The sequence below is a fragment of the Vulpes vulpes genome, chromosome 13 (genome assembly GCF_048418805.1).
Source record: "Vulpes vulpes isolate BD-2025 chromosome 13, VulVul3, whole genome shotgun sequence".
NCBI lineage: Eukaryota > Metazoa > Chordata > Mammalia > Carnivora > Canidae > Vulpes > Vulpes vulpes.
In genome coordinates, this window is record NC_132792.1 from 35656880 (window position 1) to 35679402 (window position 22523).

The window sequence follows — 22523 nt, forward strand, 5'->3', positions numbered from 1 at the left end:
ACACATCCCCAGGTGATTTGTATGCACATTAACCCCTCTAAGCCTTTTACATGGCTGATCAAGCTTCCATGATATCAGCAGTGGGGAGGCTCAGTACCTTCTAAGATAATCAACATTTTAAAAACTAAATGCCTGATCTCCACCTGCCAAACCCCAAACTAAATCCTCCCCCAGTTTTCCTTCCCTCAGTTAATTTCATCCTTCCAGTTGCTTAGGCCATACAACTGAATTATCCTTAGCTCCTTCATCAAAAATCCTATGTGTAATCAACCTGCAGTTTCTCCTTGCTCTACCTCTAACCTATCTCCAGAATCTGACCAGTTCTCATCACCTCCATAGCCACTACCATCAGCCAAACCACCATCATTGCCTGCCAACATTAGTGCAACAGTCACAAACCCTTGCATTTCCCTGCCTGCAGTCTATTCTTCATATGTTGCTTTGGATTATCTGCTTAAATGTAAGTTGGATCCTGCCATTCCTCCAGCTAACCCCCTGAGGGCTTCTTATCTGATGAAAAAATCAACCCCTCAAAAATCAGAAAGGTTTCATATCCCATATTCAGTCAATACAAATAACAGAAATAATCTTTAACATGACTCCATTAGGGATCAATATCAAACTCTCAGTTGTTCTTTGGCACTGTGACTCTCTTTACTTTAAAGGCATATTTCACCTCTTTTCAAATGTACATTTTTAGTCCCTGCTGGTGATGCCTTCATTTCTTTTTGCAAGTAGGTATCTGGTAAACAACAAAACCATTACTAAAAATTTTATATGTGTGGATGACTTTCCCCCATAACCCACATCACACTCAAAATCATAGCCAAACTCTTCACAATGGCCTAGAGGCTCCTCCAAGTCTCTTACTGTAGGCTACCACACTGCCTCAAGTAGATATTGCTTCAGATGTCACTGGCTTTTGCACCCTCCTGCTATAGGATTATTGTGCTATCTCAGTGAGGTATCCTCTCTTAGGCTATGATGTCTATCTCTAACCCCTATTTCCTATCTTCTTCCCATGTTTTATAATATATGAAAACATTCATTCATTAATTTGTAACTGTTTCTCTCTCCCCCATTAAAATTTCATGAGAACAGGGATTTTTCTTTGTCTTGACATATACCCAATACCTAGAAAAGTGCCTAATGCACAGTAAGCTCATAAAAAACAATAATGAACAATGAACAAATAGCCCCACTTATTCTTAGACTTATATAACTAAAAGATCTTCATTCTATTGAGCTGCCATTAGTGTCACTGTGATATCCACCAATTTAATATTGATCTGTTCTCAGCTTCAGGATGAAGAAAACTATTCACTGTGACATATGATAGGCCAAGTATTTAAAGGAATGGTCCTGGGCAGCCCAGGTGGCTCAGCGGCTTAGCGCCGCCTTCAGTCCAGGATGTGATCCTGGAGACCCAGGATGGAGGCCCGCATCCGGCTCCCTGAATGGAGCCTGCTTCTCCCTCTGTCTCTGTCTCTCTGTGTGTCTCTCATGAGTAAATAAATAAAATATTTTTAAAAAATTAAGGAATGGTCCTATGTCCCTTAGTTTCTCATCTTTAAGTTTAGCAGCAGGGGCAGGGAGCAGAGGGAGAAGAATCCCAAGCAGGCTACGGACCCAGCATAGATCCTAATACCGGCCTCGATCTCATGACCCTGAGATCATGACCTGAGCCAAAATCAAGAGTTAGGTGCTTAACTGAGTCACCCTGGTGCCTATATATATATATATATATATATATATATATATATATATATATATATATATATAAAATATTCAACCTTATTAAAGATAAAAGCATCTCCTCTCTCCCAAGTACTGTCTTAGGCCTTGAAGCTGTATTGGGTGAGGTAGGTGTTGTATTCTCTCTCATTCTCCCTTAGCCTATCAAGGAGAGGAGTCTCTTTATCTTTGATTTTTCAGGAATTTGACCATATTCTGTCTAGATGTAGTTTTCCTTACACTTGTTTTGCTTATATTGAGGATAGGGTACTGGGTTCCTAGGGTCTACTGGTAAATGAATACTCTTAATTTTAGAAAAGTCTCAAGAGTTATCCCTTTAAGTTATGCCTTTTGTTCCATTCTTTCATCTACTTACACATACATTAGACCATTTGACAATGACCTACATGTTTTTCAGTTTGTTCTCTTTCTTCTTCCTTTCTTTTCTTTTCCTCTTTCCTCTTCTCTGTGTTTCAGTTTGGGTAGTTTCTATTTAGCTATGTCTAAGTTTACTAATCCTATCTTCTGCTTTGTCCATTTGCTGTTATAGCTATACAGTGAGTCCTTAATTTCAGATATTAATAGTTTTAGAATGTTAAATAGATGTCATTTCTATGAAATCTCCATCTTTTCAACATTTTTCTTTAAAATACTAGTAACAGTTAATTCAGATTCCTGTCTACTAATTTTAACATCTCAGTCATATGCAGGTCTTTTACTACTTGATAAATTTTCTCCTGGTAATGGGTCTATATTCTTTGCCTGTTTAATATCTTATAATTTTGGATTATATATTAGATATCATGTTTAAAAAGACTATAACAAGTTAATGCTATTTTCTCCCAGAGAAGGTACACTTTTTCCTGCCTGCCAGGAATAGTGGGTAAACAGGGAATAATTTCAATTCAATCATTAACTTAGCTAGGCAGGGGTTGGTTTGCAACTTTAGCTAAACTCAATGCACCTCTTGTTTCAAAGGTCCTAAGGCAAGACTTGTCCTGTATTCGTTGTAGGCCTCTCCCAACAGAATTACACTATTTGCTAAAAAATAATGCAAACCAAACTGTGAGTCCCTTATGTAAATAAAATTTTCCAGTAGCACATTGAAAAAAGTTTAAAAAGAAAAACTGGAAAATTGTTGTAATAATGTAAATAACTCTATATATCAAAAATATTATTATATAAAATAATATAAAGATTATTAGTGAGATATTTTATTTTCTTAATTCTTCAAAATCTTGTGTATATTTTATAGTTACAGAACATCTCAGTTTGGACTAACCACATTTCAAAAGCAGAAGAGCTACACATAGCTAGTGACTACCTTATTGAATAGTGCACCTCTAATAGGACTTTATCTAAGGAATGTGAAACTTTGAGAAACTCAATTTCTTCTTATCAGCTTCCTTTCCTCACCCAATACTCAAAAAAAGCACTGTGGATGCCTCTGAGTTTGGGGTTACTCCAGACTTTAACATGTCACTCTAGACCGTATGTCCAATTAAATGTCCCTTGGTTTCCTCCTTCCCACAACAAAAATCCTTCTGCCACCGTCAGATAAGGCAAATAATTTCAAAGGTAAAAAGAGCATCCAGTCTCTATGCACCTAGGAAAGGTATTTCTCTCCCAGGAATTTAATTCCTCTGGATCTCTTTATGATATCAATCTTTGATTTAGATAAATCAGCTTTACTGTGATATAATTTGCATTCCATAAAATAAATCTTTTTGAGGTGTATGATTCAGTTTTTTGCATATTCTCATTATTCTAACTATACCTCATTCATTTTTTTTTGAAGTTGAATTTTTCAAAACAAGTTTTCTTAGAAAAGTAAAGGAGCATACAAATATTTGAATCCATAAAAAAAAGTATAGTATTTGTTATACGTAAAATCAAATATCAAAGTCCTGAGATCTGATAAGTCTAGACATGGTCTGGTCGTTCTTTTCCTTCAACGGTTCTTACAAGTATTCACTGTACAAATCACTGCACATCACTACTATCTACTTCCAGACAATTATTATGATCCCAAAGAGAAATTCTATCCCATTAGCAGTCACTCTTCTCTCCTGTCTTAACAACCACTCTTCTATATGGTCTTGAGGGATTTGTCTATTCTGGTCATTTCGTATAAAAAGGATCTATAATATGTGGATTTTTTTGTGTCTGGTTTCCTTCACTTTGCCTGTTTTCAAGATGGATCCATGTTATAACATATACTTTATTTCTCTCTATGGCAGACTAATATTCTCTTGTATGGGTATACCACATTTTGTTTAGCCACTCATCAGCTGATGACCTCTGGGTGTTTTTTTACTTTTGGCTTTTAGGTCTCCAATCCAGATTGGGTAATTTTTTGTATATGGTGTACGGTAAACTTTGAAGTCCATTGGATTATCGGGTAGTATGAACACCATTTATTCAAAAGACTATTCTTTACCATTGAATTATCTTGGCTTCTTTATTAAAAACCAATGGATAGTGAATGTGATGGTTTTATTTGTAGAATCTTAATTCTATTAATGGACTTATATATCTATCCTCATGCCAGTACTCCATCGTCTTGATTTCTATTGTTTTATCATACGTTTTGAAATTAGGATGTGTGAGCCCTCCAACTTTGTTTTTCTTTTCTAATACTGTGTTAGCTATTCTGGGTCTCTCAAATTCCCATATGAATAATTTCCATATGAATTTTAGGATCAGCCTGTCAATTTCTGCAAAGAAATTAGCTAAAATTTTGATGTGGATTGTGCTGAATGCAAATTATTTGCAGGCATACTGCCGTCTAACACTAGTGAGTCTTCTGATCTATGGAAATGGGATATAATTTCATATAGTTAGATCTTTTAAAATTTCTCTGTACATGAGATATAATTTCATGTATTTTAGATCTTCTTTAATTTCTTTCAACCATGTTTTATAGTTTTCAGAGTATAAATTTTATACTTCTTTTGGTAAATTTATTCATAAGTATTTAATTCTTTTTGATGAGATTATAAATGGAATTATTTTCTTAATAATGATAACACTGCTTAGTGTTAATATGAGCTGATTTTTATATATTTTGTATCCGCAACCTTGCTGGACTAATTTGCCTAACAGTTTTTCAGTAGATTCCTTAGAATTTTCTATATACAAGATTAAGTTACCTGCAAAAAGAGTTTTATTTCTTCCTTAAAACCTGGATGACTTTTATTTCATTTTTCTTGCTTAACTGCCCTAGCTAGAACCTTTAGTTTAATGCTAAATAGATGCAGTGAGAGCAGATATTCTGATCTTAGGGGGGGAAGCATCCAGTTTTTCACCATCAACTATGTTAGTTATGGGTTTGTTTTTTTTTTTTATAGATGATGTTTATCAGGTTGAAGAAGTTAAAATAACCAAGACAGAACGACAAAACACACAGAGCAGATTAAAAGAAAGAGGAAGTAAATCATAGGGGAAGAGAGCAGGAGAATGCAATGATCTAACTGTATACTCAGGGAGAGGACGAAGTGATAGAGATACAAATTTAAAAATAACTCTGAAAGGAATTCATACAAAATTGATTCTGAAATGCTCAGCCATTAGTTAAGTATATGTTTTTTAGCAAAACGTGTAAAAATTCTGTGCATCTTGGTTTGCCAATTATAAAAAAATTGGGGCATTTATTCTATGAAGTACCTTTACTGTACTTTGTATAATTGGTACATATTTTTATATATTTTGCCATGAGTCAGGATGTGAGGCACTGAGGATCTAAAGAGGTAATATATATTTATTTATACTTAGTTTACTTTTTCACATTATATTTCCATGTTCTACAAAAAAAATTCAGTAGTGAAACAGAAAATGAGATAAGGAAAGAAAGTGGAAAGTAACAAAAAGAAAGAAATATAGAAAAGGAGGTGGTAAAGAATAAAGATACATAAAGAGAAGGAAAGAATGAGAAGAAAACATGTAAGAAGAAAACATGACAAGTAAAGGAGAATGACTAAGAAAAACAGTTCAAGGACCATGGGAAGAGTGTAGTGACAAACAAACATAGGAAAGCCACATCGCCACAAAATGACTGCCAAGAAGCCAGCAAGTGGAGAGGGTAGAGGAAGAAAGTAAGTATCTTAGGGGTTCACTTTATTTATTTTTATTATTTTTTAAAGATTTTATTTACTTATTTGAGAGAGAGAGCGAGCGAGCACAGGCGTGGCGGGAGGGAATGGGGGGAACAGAGGGAGAGGGAGGAGAAGCAGACTCCTTGCTTAGCAAGGAGCCCGATGTGGTGCTTGATTCCAGGAGCCCAGGATCATGAGCTGAGCTGAAGGCAGATGCTTAACTAACTGAGCCACCCAGGTCCCCAGGGATTCATCTTATTGATGGTGATAGGAAGTTTTAAGATAAGTCATATTTCTTTCACCAAAAGTAAAGCAGGACCCTCTTTGAGGACCACTTACTTCTGAAGTGGTAGACAAATGAGGTAGAAAAGACAAATATATCTGAAATAATTTTCAAATGTTGGAAAATTAAATTATTTTCACCCAGAAAGAATTCTACTGTAATCTTTTCTCTAGATCCTAAAGAGAGTAAAAAGGTATGATTTGTGGTCTTGTCTCTATTCATTACTTGACTAGAGACAACTATTCTTCTGGATCCTCACTTTCCTAATATATAAAAGAAGGCAGTGGGATTAGAAAATTCCTAAGGCTTCCTTCAGTTCTCACATCCCGAGACTCTACATAAACACATCCTGAGACGCTACATAAACTAGCAAAAACAAACAAACAAACAAAACTTACTTAAAGGATGAATACTATCAACTACCAACAAAAACACAGGAAAGAGAACATGATATATAATTCAAAAGAAAAAATAATCAACTTTTCAAAACTAGAAAAATCAAATAATAGAAAAATTTGAGAAAATAAAATCCCTAGGACCCCTCTTAAAGTAAAAATAGCTGTCAGCCTCTAGGTGGTAAGTACATTACAAAAATCAGAATCTTTCCTAACAGTAACATTTATCAGAGAACAGTAGGAATTTATTTTTCAAAGAATGATACTACCTCATCTGAGAAGCAGACCAGCAGGATGCATAAGACACTAGTACATCTGTATTTCTGTGATTTTTCTCACTTGGTATTATTTGCAACTGTACTTTTATGTCTGGCAACAGTGCCAACTTCAGTACGAATGATGTATTATTTTTATTATGTTGATTACATATGTTCACTAGTTTAGTTGTCCATATATGCTTGGTGTGGTTTGCAAATACTCAGTGACAAAATCCAGAGCATGGCATTTTCACAGAAAGTGTTTACTGTGAAATTTCTCCTTAGAAGTTTGCTTTTCTTTACAGCTTTGATCCATATGGACATCCACAGTCTTACATTCTAAATAATGGCTTATAGTTAAATTAAGAAATTTGATTCAACATGACTACAGCAGGATATGGTAGCTCGAGAGAGAACCTCATTTTCTTATGTGATTATAGAGATTTCGTCAAATTTAAAGTCTGCTAAAATTTTCCAAACTGCGCTTCTTCAGTTTTATGGTCACTTGGTACTTACATTCTGTTATTCATCAACACTTCACAGAAATACTTGATTTGTCTGAATGAATTTAAAAACCCACAACTGAAGGAAATCAGAAAAACCTGGTTTTAAATATCAAAAGATCCCGAATGAAAAGTATTTCTACAGGCCACACTAAGCAAGTTTTATTGATCAGTGTACTTCTTTGCAGGATGAAATTGTTGCAAGATTGAATGTAAGAAAATAAACTTACTGGTAAATGTCTTTCCTGAGGACAGATCTGCCAAGAGGATTGTCCGCTTGGGGAGCCATAGCAACAGAGCCAATCTTCAAAACCATGGTGTCTTCTTTTACTGCCTGATTAACTGTGACAAAAGAAATAGACTCATGAAGTATATAGTGGGTCTGTGTGTAACTTACTGTATAAGGAGAAATCTTTGAATAATGGATAGATACTCATTAAAATGAAAACCAACACATGAGGACAAGGAAAAAATTATGTTAAAAATAAAAATATTTGATGTGTTTTAAAACTATTTCCTTTATATCCCATTAAACAGTTTTCTGTTACCCACAAATGGAAACTAGAAAAAAAACTCCATCCCAACATTAAAACACATGAACTAAATATATATAATGCTAAAGTAGTCATATTTATCAAATTTCATAATCTTAGACTACTATATTTTTCTCCCAAGTGACTGTCAGCTCTGGGATTTTTAATGCTGCATTGCTGTGTACAAATATATTACTGTTTACAAATATATTAAATATTACCACAAAGTCAGGAATAGATTCTCAAAGCCATTTAAATTTACATAATAGATAATAAATATAATATATACATACACATGCGCACACACAGTAACATCACTTTAAACTATAACGTGTCAGAAGACCCAAAGGAAACACAATGGCTGTTTGTGAAGAAAGAAAAAGCCAAGGAATCATTTACTATACATGTACATTTCAACTTGTTTTCTAGGCATTTTTTAATTTTAGTAATTCTACTGTGAAATTGCTTGAGAAATAGTAATTTCACAGCTATGTAAAAGTTCTACCTCCTAATGGAATCTATCACTAAGGTAAGTAATCTCAAAAATAGTAAAAAGTTAAAATACATATATATATATTTATGATATATATATATAAATTCTGATCCTTTGTATGTACTGAGTAAAGGCCTATTTTAACATGTTCTTATAAAATTCAACAATTTTTCTATAAATCACTGGCCAATTTAATGTCTCTTCTAAGAACTATTTGAAATGGATAGGGGGGGATCCCTGGGTGGCGCAGCGGTTTGGCGCCTGCCTTTGGCCCAGGGCGCGATCCTGGAGACCCGGGATCGAATCCCACATCGGGCTCCCGGTGCATGGAGCCTGCTTCTCCCTCTGCCTGTGTCTCTGCCTCTCTCTCTTTCTGTGACTATCATAAATAAATAAAAAATTTTAAAAATATCTGAAATGGATAGGGGTTCTTCATGGCCTCATTAATTTATACTGAATTCTACTTCCTCTTCTTCAACAGATGATCTCAGTGTAGTAGCTGTTTAAAAACTGTTTAAATTTAAAAAAAAATGTTTAAAATTGCTAACAATATACAACTTTCTAGATTTTGAAGAAAACGCATACTAAAACTGATAATTTCTCTCAAGAAACTATCATCCACCACAAATGGAACAGAAAAGGTTCGGAATATCCTGAACAGAACATGCCTACAAAGGCATACAATCCATATTTCAGAATATCCTGAACAGAACATGCCTACAAAGGCATACAATCCATATTTCGCAAACTGTGGTGCCCAAAGAATGCAAAAGCTAAGAGATTATTTCCATCTGCTTCAGCAGTATACTCAATATGGTCTGATTTAGATTAGTCTACAAAAGAAAGTCAAAATTAAGAAAATCAGAAAACGTTAGAAGAAAGATACTGAGGAAAAGAAGGAACCAGAATAAGACGTACATAAAGGGAGTGGCAAAACAGCTGGGATGTGGGGGGTCAGAAGGACAGAAGGAGGAGGAAAAAAGAGATGAGTTACCATACTAAATATTAGTAAGTGGATGCTACAATAAAGATAGTACTTTTAAATATCCACAGCAAAAAAAAAGATCAAATAGAAATTACTTCTCATGCAGCTGTACTATTTTCACATGACTAGAGGTCTGGCTTGATTATAGGTCCTTATACTATGAACACTGTTTACATTTCACAGATCTTGCATTTTATGCCAAGCTTATCAAACAGTTCCATGTGGGTAAAACCTCTGATTAAGCAGCAGGCATCAATTAAATCAATAAATAGTAAGCCTGGAGAATGGACCATACCACAAAAGTGCAATTAGTGTACTTGCTAACTGTTCTTCCAGGCTACAGATACTACCCACCATATGAAAGTCTAAAATGTAATAGAAACACTGCAGTAAATGAGGTACATATGGAAGAAAAATGACGTACTTGGTGTTACATACAAAGCCTGATCCAAGAACAGAATTCTGTTTCTGTTAGAGCCAAAAGTGTTCTCACTAGATTATACTGACTATAAAGTTATAATAATAAAAAAGCACTTAATGCAGATAATTCACAATCTAACTAAAAATAACCAATTTTATTATAGAAAGTATTTAGCTTATCAAAATCTACCATTAAGATATAAGAAAAAATAATAAAAATATGTATATATACCAAAAAATGCCTTTATTCAATTTTTTACTTACCTTATAATTAGAAAAAAATGAGCTTCCCTTTTTTGGTTTATTTCACTTGCATTCAATAGTTGGACTATATGAGGAAATGTTCCCTCTAGATGCATTTTCAACATGAAAATGAATGCCTTCCTACTTTGCTTAAAAACTCAGACAAATTTTTTTGCCTCATGCAGAACTACTTACTCTAGAAGACTCATACTAGATCCAAAAAACAGTCCTCTATTCTGAAATAAATAGCTTAAACTGGAAGTCAGACACTTGTAGATTCAGGATCTTGATAATGATTATATACAATGCATACAATATTCAATTTGAAAACCAGACTTTCAAAATTATTTAAATACAATATTAGAATGTTAAATATATTTTTCTTATTATTAACTGATTTTACACATGAACTATTAAAAAAAGCTTTTACATTTAATGTAATGTTAAATGTAAATCCAAAAAATTTTATCTTTTCTTGGGGCAAGAGAGTGTTATTGAAAATGAAAATGTTATGAACAAATCTGAAAGCATGAGCTTAAGTAAAAACCAAAAAGCTTTAAAGAACCAAATTTTCCTGCAATTATCAGATAACATTAGATTGTTGCTTATAATTTTCTTAACTTCAACAAGAAATAAAATGACACAGTAAAACATCTAAAGTCTTAAGAGTATTTGAACTTGTCACTGTGCAATGTTATACTTTTAGAAAGTCATAACTGTAGTGACAACCTTACACAAAGCTATCAATAAAAGGTTTTAGCAGTTACTGCCATATTTGCAATTGAAGACAGAAAGAAGGTTAAAAAAAGTGTAACTTTGTGAATGTCCTGTTTATTAGTGGGAAATATACTTGCATCTATTTTGCTGATTAACTCTGATCTCCAGGAACATACTGCTTGGAGATATCATTTATAACATAGCTTTGCTGAGAAGGATAGACTTAGCAGCATTAGCTATGCTATCACACTTATTAAAACATATTTATACATATACTTCAATCTGATACAAATATTATTCAAGTAACACCTTTCTGGAGTAAAATGAATATGCTCTTGACTGTTACTAGATTTTACTGGAGTCATGTTAAGTAATCATATTTATTTCTAATGTAATTGCTGCTTCAATCATGTTTTCCTTAATCAGATTATAGCTTTTATTTTTTTTAAAGATTTTATTTATTAATTTGAGAGAGAGAGCACCAGCAGAGGGAGAGGGAGAAGCAGGCTCCCAGCTGAGCTAGGAGCCAAATGTGGGTCTCAATCCCAGGAGCCAGGATCATGACCTAAGCCGAAGGCTGACACTTAACCAACTGAGCCACCCACGTGCCCCCACATTATATCTTTTAAAATGTATTAAATGAAAACATTCAATCTTCCAAATAAAATATACATTTAAAAGTTTGTCTATACTTTAAAATGACTAAATGGTGAATTTTATGTTATGTGCATTTTACTGCATTGAAAATTTTTTCATGGTTGAATTATGATCATTTGAATTAAGAGTAGGAACTCTGAAAGATAAAGTGTCAAAAAAATCTAATAGAATGTGCCAAAATCTTTGAACTTTTGGCATCCGTTTTTAAAACTGTATTTTACAGACAGGCACATGTTCTGGAAATTTATTACTTTTCCAGAGATAGTATAGATATATAAATAAGTACAGCTGACCCTTGAACAACATGCATTTGAACTGCTGGGTCCATTTGTATGTAGATTTTTTAAAAGTAAATATACTGGAAAAAACTGGAGATTTGCAACAATTTGGAACTAACTGTACAACCTAGAAATACTGAAAAACAGTAAAGAGGAAGATATTACTCTAAGAATACTGCATATAATACATATACAAAATATGTGTTAACTCACTGTTTATATTATTGGTAATTACTAAGCAATTAGTAGTTAAAAGTTTTTGGGAAGTCACACATTATACATGGATTTTCAACTGTGAGGGTGGGAGGGTTAGTGCCCCCAACCTCTACATTGTTCAAGGGTTAACTATAGAGGTACAAGTAAAGATATATACATGTAGATATAAATATAGATATACCTATAGACATAGATACAGAAGCTGAGGGGAAAAAAAAGGAACAAAAGAAAACAGATGTATGCAATGCAATGTAGGCCAGACAAAAGACAATACACAAAGAGCTCTTATTAAGTGATACAGAAAAGATGAGCAACTATTTAGAAAAAGAGTGTACTTTTCATTAATGAGCCTGACAAAAACCTGAAAACTCTGTTAGGATGAGGCTAAGGAAACAGGAAACTAGTGCAGCTATTTAGAAGGGCAACTTGACATTTCACATCCCTTAACTAATTTTAAAGGTACATGCCCTTTGATCCTTTTGCTAGAAATTTATTTATATGCATTCTCACCGGTCATGAAAAAATGCCACTAAAAAGGTGTTTATTGCAAAAAGTTTATATAAGCAGAGAATTAAAATTACCACAAGTTCACAGAGAAAAGTGGCTCTCTTTTCCAAAATGGCCATAACAACATGCACCCTCTTCTGTATGCTCTTATTCAAGGTTATTGCTTAGGAACTACTTAGTTATCTGAATTTTGAAATTATACCTTAAAAATCCCACCACAAGCACCACCAAAAAAAGAGAGAAATTTAAAAATAAGCAGAAGTCTGGAAATATTTTTGCAATTACAATCAATTGGGGATTTTTCTAGTTACAGAAGCTGAATGGCAAATTTCAAACTTTTAATTTAACACACTAAGCCAAAAAACACCACACAAACAGGACAAAAGTGCAAAAGAAATAAAGAAATAAAGCTGTTTTCCCTCCCTTTTCTCAGATAGCTAGGTTTTTAGTCCTTCTGACATGTGCACAAATCAGTGAAGCAGAGAATCTGTTTCTATGAACCACTGCTGTGTATGACAGAAACATGAAGCTAGTGTTAACTACTGAGCTTCTGATCTCTGCCTCACTACACAGGTGCTCAGGTACTCAGTGTTCACATGCTCCCATCCTTACTAAGAGTGAGCCCTCTTAGTGGCTCAGTTATGCCTGCACATTATTGTTCCAAAAATACCACAAACCCTGCCTTAGTCAAAAAGGTGTCCAAATAGACCAGAGGTTTCTTAAAAACAAAGAATTCTAATACAGAATTACCATATGATCCAGCAATTCCATTCCTATGTACATATCCACAAGAAGTGAAAATGGATTCCAACAAATACTTGTGTTCATGGCAGCATTACCCACTAATAGCCAACTCGAAGATGGAAACAACCCAGGCATCTGATAGATATAAATTAATAAAAAGTGGCACATCCATAAAATGTATATTATCCAGCTGTAAAGATGAAGTTTTGATACATTCTACAATATGGATGGACCTCAGAAACATCATGCTAAATGAAATAAGCCAAATATTTATGATTCCACTTACATGAAATACCCAAAACAGGCAAATTCATAGAGACAGAGAGTAAACCGGAGGTTACCAAGGGTTGGGAGAGTTATTGCTCAATGGAAACAGAGTTTATTTGCGATGATGAAAACATTTTGGAAATAGTGGTTATGGTTGTAAAACACTGTCAATGTACCACAATTAAAAAAAAAAAACCCTTTCTAATTCAATGATCAAGATAATTTACATTTTACAGGTAACAGCTGTCTTAAGAAGAAACATTTAACACTATAAATAAAATCCTCCTAGTGATGACCACCTAAGGGCCATGACACTGACATGGATGATGAAATTAAGTTTGTCATGTAAATTTCTCTCACATATATTGTTAACAAAAATTTTATTCAAAGGAGCTCTAGAATGTACATCTAAACTGAAATAAAAGAACAATTCACTGTGAAAATGTCCCCTGTATTAACAAGTAGCAATCAAAGACATCCCAGATCATTCCCAGTACATCAAACAGATATTTTACCACGAATAATCAAAAGTTGAATGCAAATCAAATGTGCACATTGAGGAACAGCTATGTCTGATTCTGGAAGATTTACCATTATAAACACTATTGAACATCTATTTAAAAAGTCTTAGCCAGACTGCCATTATCTTGAGAAAGCAGCATACTGCTACTGCTTTATATTCTAGGCCCAATTTCAAAACTTAAATTGGAGATAAAACATGCAATTTTGTTTATTTTCTTTTTATCTGTGATCAATATTGATATTTTTTGATTTGAAATTTAAGGTGTGAAACCTTAAATTAAAATAACATTAGGGATATTAGAGGGAAAAGGATTCAACTTCGGATTAGTTAACATGCAATTACTATTTAGAGAGCAGTTTGGTCCTATAATTGGAGAGTTATTTGTAATTTCTGAACACTTATACATCAGTACTAAAGCATCACAGTCACATAGGCTGCTCTGCTTCCTCATCTGTGCATGACCTTTCCCAGTGTTTTTACATAAGCCCTCCTTCTGTATTTCTCTCCACCTCTTCCTAACTTTTCATTTCCTATAAAACTATTTTGCTTAGCTTTCAATAAAGTTTTGGTCTTACCAACTGTTTACATTCCAATGAAAATAATTAGAAAGTTATCGAATGGAAACATTAAATATACAATACAAAGAGTTTTCAGATGAATGGATAAAAAAGATGTGGTTTATGTATACAATGGAATATTACTCAGCCATCAGAAACGACAAATACCCACCATTTGCTTCAACGTGGATGGAACTGGAGGGTATTATGCTGAGTGAATAACTCAATCGGAGAAGGAGAAACATTATATGGTCTCATTCATTTGGGGAATATAAAAAATAGTGAAAGGGAATAAAGGGGAAAGGAGAGAAAATGAGTGGGAAATATCAGAGAGGGAGACAAAACATAAAGACTCCTAACTCTGGGAAATGAACTAGGGGTGGTGGAAGGGGAGGAGGGTGGGGGGTGGGGGTGAGTGGGTGACGGGCACTGAGGGGGACACTTGACGGGATGAGCACTGGGTATTATTCTGTATGTTGGTAAATTGAACACCAATAAAAAATTAATTTATTAAAAAACAAACAAACAAACAAAAACAAACAGTTTTCAGGACATCACAAAAGCTTACTAACATATCTTGTTTTAAGTGAAGTTACAGAAACTCACTCTGGCTAGGAAAATCAATGCTTTTTTTTAAAGATTTTATTTATTTATTCATAATAGACACAGAGAGAGAGAGAGAGAGAGAGAGAGAAAGGCAGAGACACAGGCAGAAGGAGAAGCAGGCTCCATGTAGGGAGCCCGATGTGGGACTTGATCCCGGGTCTCCAGGATCACGCCCTGAGCCAAAGGCAGATACTCAACCACTGAGCCACCCAGGCGTCCCAATAAATGGTTTTATACTAACCAAAAAGATATCTGTAGATAAAAGTCCTTAATTGTTTTTTTTTTAAGTCCTTAATTGTTAAAAAAAATTTAGAACTTATTTTTATATTGATACAAATTTTCTGCCATTTTATTTTAATGGAAAAAGTTATAGATACCATAATATGATATTTTTGAGTTGTAATGGACTACCTTAAATTCCTCTACCAAAATAATCATGTTTCCTCTAATAATGAAGCCAAACTACTTCTGCTTCCATAGTGTTTTCCCCTACTCTCAGCTGAAAAGTCAAAAAGATGGTTTGAAAATCTCCATGACCTTTTATGTTTGTTCTCTTCTTGTACAGTTATGAGAAAATGTCATTATGACACTCAAACTAGTTCTCAGAGAGCTGTATTGTTTAAAAACGCAGGTTTCATTTTGGAGCTCCTGGGTGGCTCAGTTGGTTAAGCATCGACTCTTGGTTTTGGCTCAGGTCAAGATCTTAGGGGTTGTGGAATGGAGCCCTGAGTCAGGCTCCACACTCAGCAGAGAGACTGCTTGAGATTCTGTCTCTCCCTCTGCCCCTCCACCCACAGGTATGTGCAGTCTCCTGCTCTCTCAAATAAATAAGTAAATCTTTTTAAAAAATGTAGTTTTTTTTTAACCTATGTAACTTTAATATAAATTGTATTATCTAAGAATTCATTAGGTACTCACATAATAAAGGAAATAATAAGGAAAAAAAGTATAGAGGTCAGTGTCTCTGTAAAGAATATGCAGCTTTTCTGGTTAGCGGTTTCCTCTTAGATCACTTATAATTTAATTGCTCAGCGAAGACTAAGTCAAGACTTTATTCTTTACATTTCATGTGTTTCTACAAACTACCTGAACAAATGAAAACAACTCTATAGTGCTGTCAGAATGTAGTGATGCAGAGAGTACTAATTTATCTCAAAGCAATCAATTTTACGATAGTTCTTAGCAAAAATCAGAAGGAAAAAATAGGAACTAGTATATTAAAATCCATTAGGTATAATACACTGAATTTATCTCTAGATGTCTTGGCAATTAAGAACTATAAAGCAGATACATTTTTTATCTATAGAAAAATTTTTTTTAAAAGAACCATTACTTTGAATAAGACTTAATTATTTATAATGTTAGGCAGAGTAACTTCTCTAAGATTTGGGTTTAGGAAACAGAACAAGAGACAGACTAGACTCCAAGAAGAGAATGAAACTAGGTGCTTTTCTTTATTTACTATCACTGATCATTCAAGTTCTTCCTCCTTCTCATCATAACTAAAAGGAAAAAAGGCTCTACTGTTTTCATGTGCAGAGGCTATTACTTATCCCTCAAATACTATTCTCTCTTCTTTCTCAACATCACAAGGCCTTAATTTATGAGCAGAGCACCTACCACTCGGGAAATACTGTTTCTCAGCCTCTCCTGCAATAGGGTATAGCCACATGACTACATTTTGGCAGTAGTGAAATGTGGGATTTCCAGATATTCTACTTTGATAGAAAGGGCATACCTTCTGATTCAGCTCTCATGTACTGAGAGCTTGCTATGCAAGTGACACTATTTGTGGAGTCATTGTTGAAGAGTAAGGTCTACTATCAAGTTAACTACTATTAACATTTTATACATAGGAACTCAGATTAACTTGCTCAAGAGTTTGTACTTCATAAATAGTATATCTGGGATTTGAACTCAGGTCTCTCTAACTCCAAGGTTCATACCATGTGAACCATTCTACTGTAATTTCACTCAAATTCCATAAAGTTCTATATATGTTTTATAGCATGGAGGAAACTAAAATTTTAAAAGTTCCTCTCATGAGTGGGAGCAGTGGAATTATAAATTCACTTTATTTTAAAACCTAAAATAATCTGCACTAAGAAGCCTAGAAGAAGCCACAGGAGGCTAGGGGTGTTGGCTATTTTTTTTTTAAAACTAATTGCTAGTTGTCTTAGGTATAGAACCTAACATCTGAGTTTAATTAAACAAATGACAGTAAGCATAAACTTTACTAGCAAAAGCCCTGACAAAAAAATCTATTTCTTATTCTAGTAATTGAGTCAGAAACATACTCAATATTCTGACTTATATCCTAAAGATTTAGTTGTAGAATGACTATAACATATTTACTTTTTTTGAAACACACCAAAGTGCAAACTACAACCACCAATCAACCAATCATATTTAAAAAAAATAGAAAATTAAACTCCCTAAGTGGAAGTTATGTAAAATAGTCCAAAAAAAAAAATCTGAAGACAATACCTTCAATACTTGGCTGCATTTCTTCTGTTTTCGGAACAAAAATTCTAATTACACTTGTGTTGATATAAATCAAAGGTAAACTGCGTGAAGTCAATGTATGGCTTCTCATAGGTTGACCAGGAGATTTTCTTTTCTCTTTTTGGGTCCTTGGTAGTTTTGCTTGAAATATACTTGCAATGGCATTAAGCAAAGGAAAACAAAGGACAATATCAAAAGCTTGTGCTGAAAGAAGAATTTCATGAAGAAAATGAGGGGAACCATCCGTTAAACCTTCAGATAGCTTATGCAAACTTCTTCGCTCATTTCTTGATGTTAACTTGTGGCGGACATTTTTTGTTACAGCTTTTGTATATGTCAAAGAAAGAAATCCATGCTGCTGATGAGAGCCATCTAGAAGTTTTGCTGTTGTCTGTTCCAGAAAAAGGAAATCACAATATATACTTCATTAAAAAAGAAAAAAAATTATTTGAAAGCAGCAAATAATCTCAGTTGGTATTATAGCCTTTTATTATGTCTACATCCCTTGATGAGCACGTTACCGATCAATTCCACAGATGGGAAAAACCATCTAAGACTTAGGATGACTGAACTGAAAATTAGGAATCCTGAATTCAAGTTCTAGATCTTGAGAAGCAATTAAACTTGTTGTGTTTGCGTCTATGATTTCTACTGGTACTTTCAATGAAGAATTATCAAGAAGTACCAGTATGCTGTTATAACATGGGTCACAGAGAGGTTGTTTTTGCAGATGAAACTGAAATAACTGTGTTACCTATTTCCATTTGTAATCAATAACCTGAATAGAAAAGATAATTGACTTCCCTTAACCTAACATTTATGAGAGCAGTTTTTCATTAATCTAGCTAATTTATATGATGACAGAGCCCATAAAAAGAGCCCCATTGATACCATGCTTTGATAACTAAACCAATCATTTAATGCATGTTTAAGGGAACAGTAACATAACACAAAAATAAAACATGTATTTTAGAACCTGCTTATTTTCACTGGCTATTATATTTACAAAACCTCACTATCAACTCTCATAGAACTCAAATTCATATTCCTTGGATTTAATGCTATATTAATATGCAGAGAACATTTGACAGTAAAAATTATAACATCAATATTTGACAAGACTTGTCCAATTTATATTCAAATTATACACTATAAAGAAATTATAGTAAAACAGCATACTTTTAAGAGTGAAATAAAATGCATACTTTGTATTTGTCAAAAATGAAAAGGACAGCTCTTGAAAAAAGTTTTCCTGAACCAATTAATGTACATAAAATCCTATTTTGCAAATTACTCGACATAAAGTTAAAGTTGTTATACTCCACATTTTCAACCTCTCGTCCCACGTCCTGATAAAGTTTTTAAGTTATTAGGGTTCAACGTGTGATGTCAAGAGAGGAAGTAAACTGAGGAAGAAGAACAACAGTAAAAAAAGTGAGACTTAGTAAAGCAGCAATGTGCTCGGGCCCGTGTTAGCACTAGTGAAGCTGGTGTACAGTCTAGTATTCATCTTCTACTTGGTCAATGACAGGCATACAGCCTTGTCCAGTTTCAAGAGGTCGCCAAGTAAGGTACTTTGAATTAGTTGTGAGAAGGAAATGGCATAATAGAAAAGGGGAAGAAAAGCAATCTAAGTAAGAATCATAAAGGAAATGACAAGGCAATTTGGTCAACTCTTGATCATTCAAAACATGCACAATTTAAAAAACATTATATACTTAAAGTCCTACACTTTCCTTTTGCTGATGGTAAAATTAGGCTGTAATTATGAATCCAGAATGAAAACAGGATATGTAAGTAACCCAGAAACAAATTAGATTGTAGTGGAAAATAGCCTATGATTTAAAAGTACAGTAGAGTTCATTGACAAAGTAGATGATACAGAGGAAGATGAAAATCAAGAGTTGACACTATGGATAGTTTCAATTCCTTCTCTGGATTCCTGTTAGTGGGAGTTCTGTAGCATAATTTTAAAATGATTTCTTACAGAAGGAAAGAAGCCAGAGCAATTACTGAAAGGGTCCTGCTTGCTGATGGGTCGAACCAACAAGGTGCGTCTGTTCAGCTTGTCAGTACAGGAAAGGAAGACACCTCCACATTGCCCCAGAGACCAACACTCTTCCCCAAAGCTTGAGGTGATGGACAGGAGCAAAGAAGGTGAAAGACAAAAAGCAATAAAAGCCATAAGCAAAAATATCTGGATAGTTTTAATTTTTGCTCAAGTTTGCATAGGCCTGTCTGGACCATCTTCTGCAAAAGCATTGTTAATGGAAGTAAATGAAAAATAATTGCTTTTAGTGTAAAGTTACTACTTTTAGTCTATGATAAAGGATAATCCAACATGAATTCATTTATGAATAAAAAGAACTAAGAAGTCAACATAATAATACATTCATGATAAAATATTTTAATAAAAGCAATCCTACCTTTGCTGTTTGAAAAATTTGCTAATACCTATAATAGGAAAATGGTTACAAAACACAAGCAGCTTTAAGGAATAGTTTTATTTTATAATGTAATTTTGAAAGAACAAGTCAAAAAGAATTTACTCTGAGCTCTAATTCTTGTAAGCATTAGTCCTATTGCATGACAGAACAAAGATAAACAGTTTATGATATATTTTCAAAAAATCATAATTACTAAATGAGTCTCACCACAGGTTTTTCTTTGCACTGTAGAAATACTCCTTCAAAATGTCCTGACTGCCAACCTTCCCCTGGCCTGGAAAACATAAGTTCACCTTATCTGTTCTCTTCCATTTTTCTGAGTTAAAAAATTGAGCATTTATAACTATTTCAAAAGGTTATTATGTAAACAACACTACACTGAACTATAATAAAACATGGATCTGACAATGTAATCGAACTATTTATATTAGCACCACATCCTGATAATTTTGCATAGAAGCATTTGTCTTCATGGTAAACTGTATACTTATTGATTGGTTATTTATTTCTATTTTACCCATGAGACTAGCAGGCCCATAAGGGCATAATTTTTGTCTATTTTTCTCAAACACTATATCCTCAGTGCTTAGCATAGTATACATAATACACACTCAATAAATATTTTGACTTAAGTGAATGAACAAATATTTAAAACTTAGATAAATTTAGTAGTAAAGTCACTGATGATATAGAACATACATTATAATATTCACATCATCAGGAAATGATTTCAACTATAACATAATAATCATGTATCACCCACAAGAATCACTTTCATAAAGAGACATGTTATTCAGGAGGACCTAAAGAGCTAAGCATTCCATTATCAAAGATCAATTAAAATAGGTCATGGTTATTACAACATAACAATTATCATATGCTCATATGCTTTGTAAAGTACTACTATTGTAATAGGCTGTAATAAAAAGCTAGCAAAATATATTTTTTTAAGATTTTATTTATTTATTCATGAGAGACACAGAGAAAGAGAGAGAGAGAGAGAGAGAAAGAGAGGGGCAGAGACACAGGCAGAGGGAGAAGCAGGCTCCATGCAGGGAGCCTGACATGAGACTCGATCCTGGGTCTCCAGGATCAGGCCCTGGGCTGAAGGTGGCACTAAACCGTTGAGCCACCCGGGCTGCCTGCTAGCAAAATATTTTGAACTTCACAATTACGGCACAATTTTTTGGCTGGAGAGATTTGATAGTCATTGACATAACCAATACAATATATGTGATAAGCAATAAGATAAAGAATAAAAAATTCAACTGTTTTCAATGTAAGTTAGAAACCTATTAAGTAAAAAAATATTGTTTTTAGGGTCTCTGATGTACCAATAAAGGTACAGGAACATGTGCTGCTTTTTTTTTTTTTTTTTTTCAAGTACACGAGGGTTTATTTACCAGCTTGAGCTTGGGGCCAAGTATACTCCACATAGCAGAAGAACATGTGCTTCTGCAAGCATTCAATAAATAACTGCTGAATGAATACTATAAATTCAGAAAAAAAAAAAAAAGGCTGTAAGGCTGTTTCTATACCAATATGAGACTGAAAACATGCTGTGTAAAATATTTTTTTAAATGTGTGAGTTTAAAAAAAAATAAATGTGTGAGTTTTGGGGATCTCTGTGTGGCTCAGTGTTTTAGCGCAAGGGCGAGATCCTGGAGTCCCAGGATTGAGTCCCACATTCGGCCCCCTGCATGGAGCCTGCTTCTCCCTTTGCCTGTGCCTCTGTCTCTCTTTCTCTCTGTGTCTCTCATGAATAAATAAGTAAAATCTTTAAAATAAATAAATAAATAAATGTGTGAGTTTTATGGTATGTAAATTATATTTCAATAAAAAAAAAAAATTCCAGGGTAGTTAGTATTCTAAAGCGAAACAGAACAAAACAAAAACACAGAAAGCATTCATTATTTTTATTTGGGAAAAAGGACAAAATTGCTATGTATCTTTGTGAAGATATATAAAACTTTACTTTTTTTACTGCCATTACTTATTAAAGAATTACAGTATTTATATTTAACACAATCTATATTGTTCATAAATTTAAATATAAATTATATTTGTTTATATCACACTTTTCATAAAAAAATTACTAGGGAAAGAAAAATTGGTTCTAGGAATATCCACCACATGTATATTAATCAACTGTTAGATAAAATAAGTCTCCAAGTACCAAGGGCCATGAGATGTCACTCCATTTCAATCTGTGATTATACTAGTATGGAGAGTGGATAGGGAGTATACAGCAAAAACCAAAACCATCAATTATGTCTCCAGCGTCTTTGCAAACATACAAAGTAACAAATTGTAAAAGCAGCCTATTACATTTAATACGGCAGTATGGATATGTATGAGCAGATTTGCCATCTTATGAAACAAAACTTTGTTATGTTCCATATATGAATAAATTTCAAGGAAAACGGATCAATTTATCTGTTAAGAATCTTCTCTGGGAACAAGTATGCTATTTTTAAACAAAATCCAAATTAAAACATAAATATTCTTATATAGACTGTGTTCAAAGAAAGTATAGCTCTTCCCATATTTATTATACAT

General features: G+C 33.7%; 1 protein-coding gene across 24 annotated transcripts in view; it reads right to left on the bottom strand.

Moving 5' to 3' along the window:
* The window catches only part of VPS13B (vacuolar protein sorting 13 homolog B), a 727825-nt gene that overhangs the window by 304200 nt on the left and 401102 nt on the right, over positions 1-22523 (bottom strand). For 10 of the 24 annotated variants that reach the window (XM_072734208.1, XM_072734207.1, XM_072734206.1 and 7 more), the window contains 3 exons: positions 19505-19646; positions 17500-17908; positions 7497-7608 (listed from right to left, as the gene is read on the bottom strand). In XM_072734208.1, the coding sequence (XP_072590309.1) occupies positions 7497-7608; positions 17500-17908; positions 19505-19646 (663 nt within the window). Of the gene's footprint in view, positions 1-7496; positions 7609-17499; positions 17909-19504; positions 19647-20171; positions 20239-22523 lie in introns of those variants that run through there. The other 14 variants (XM_072734211.1, XM_072734210.1, XM_025994761.2 and 11 more) reach the window with 4 other exon arrangements.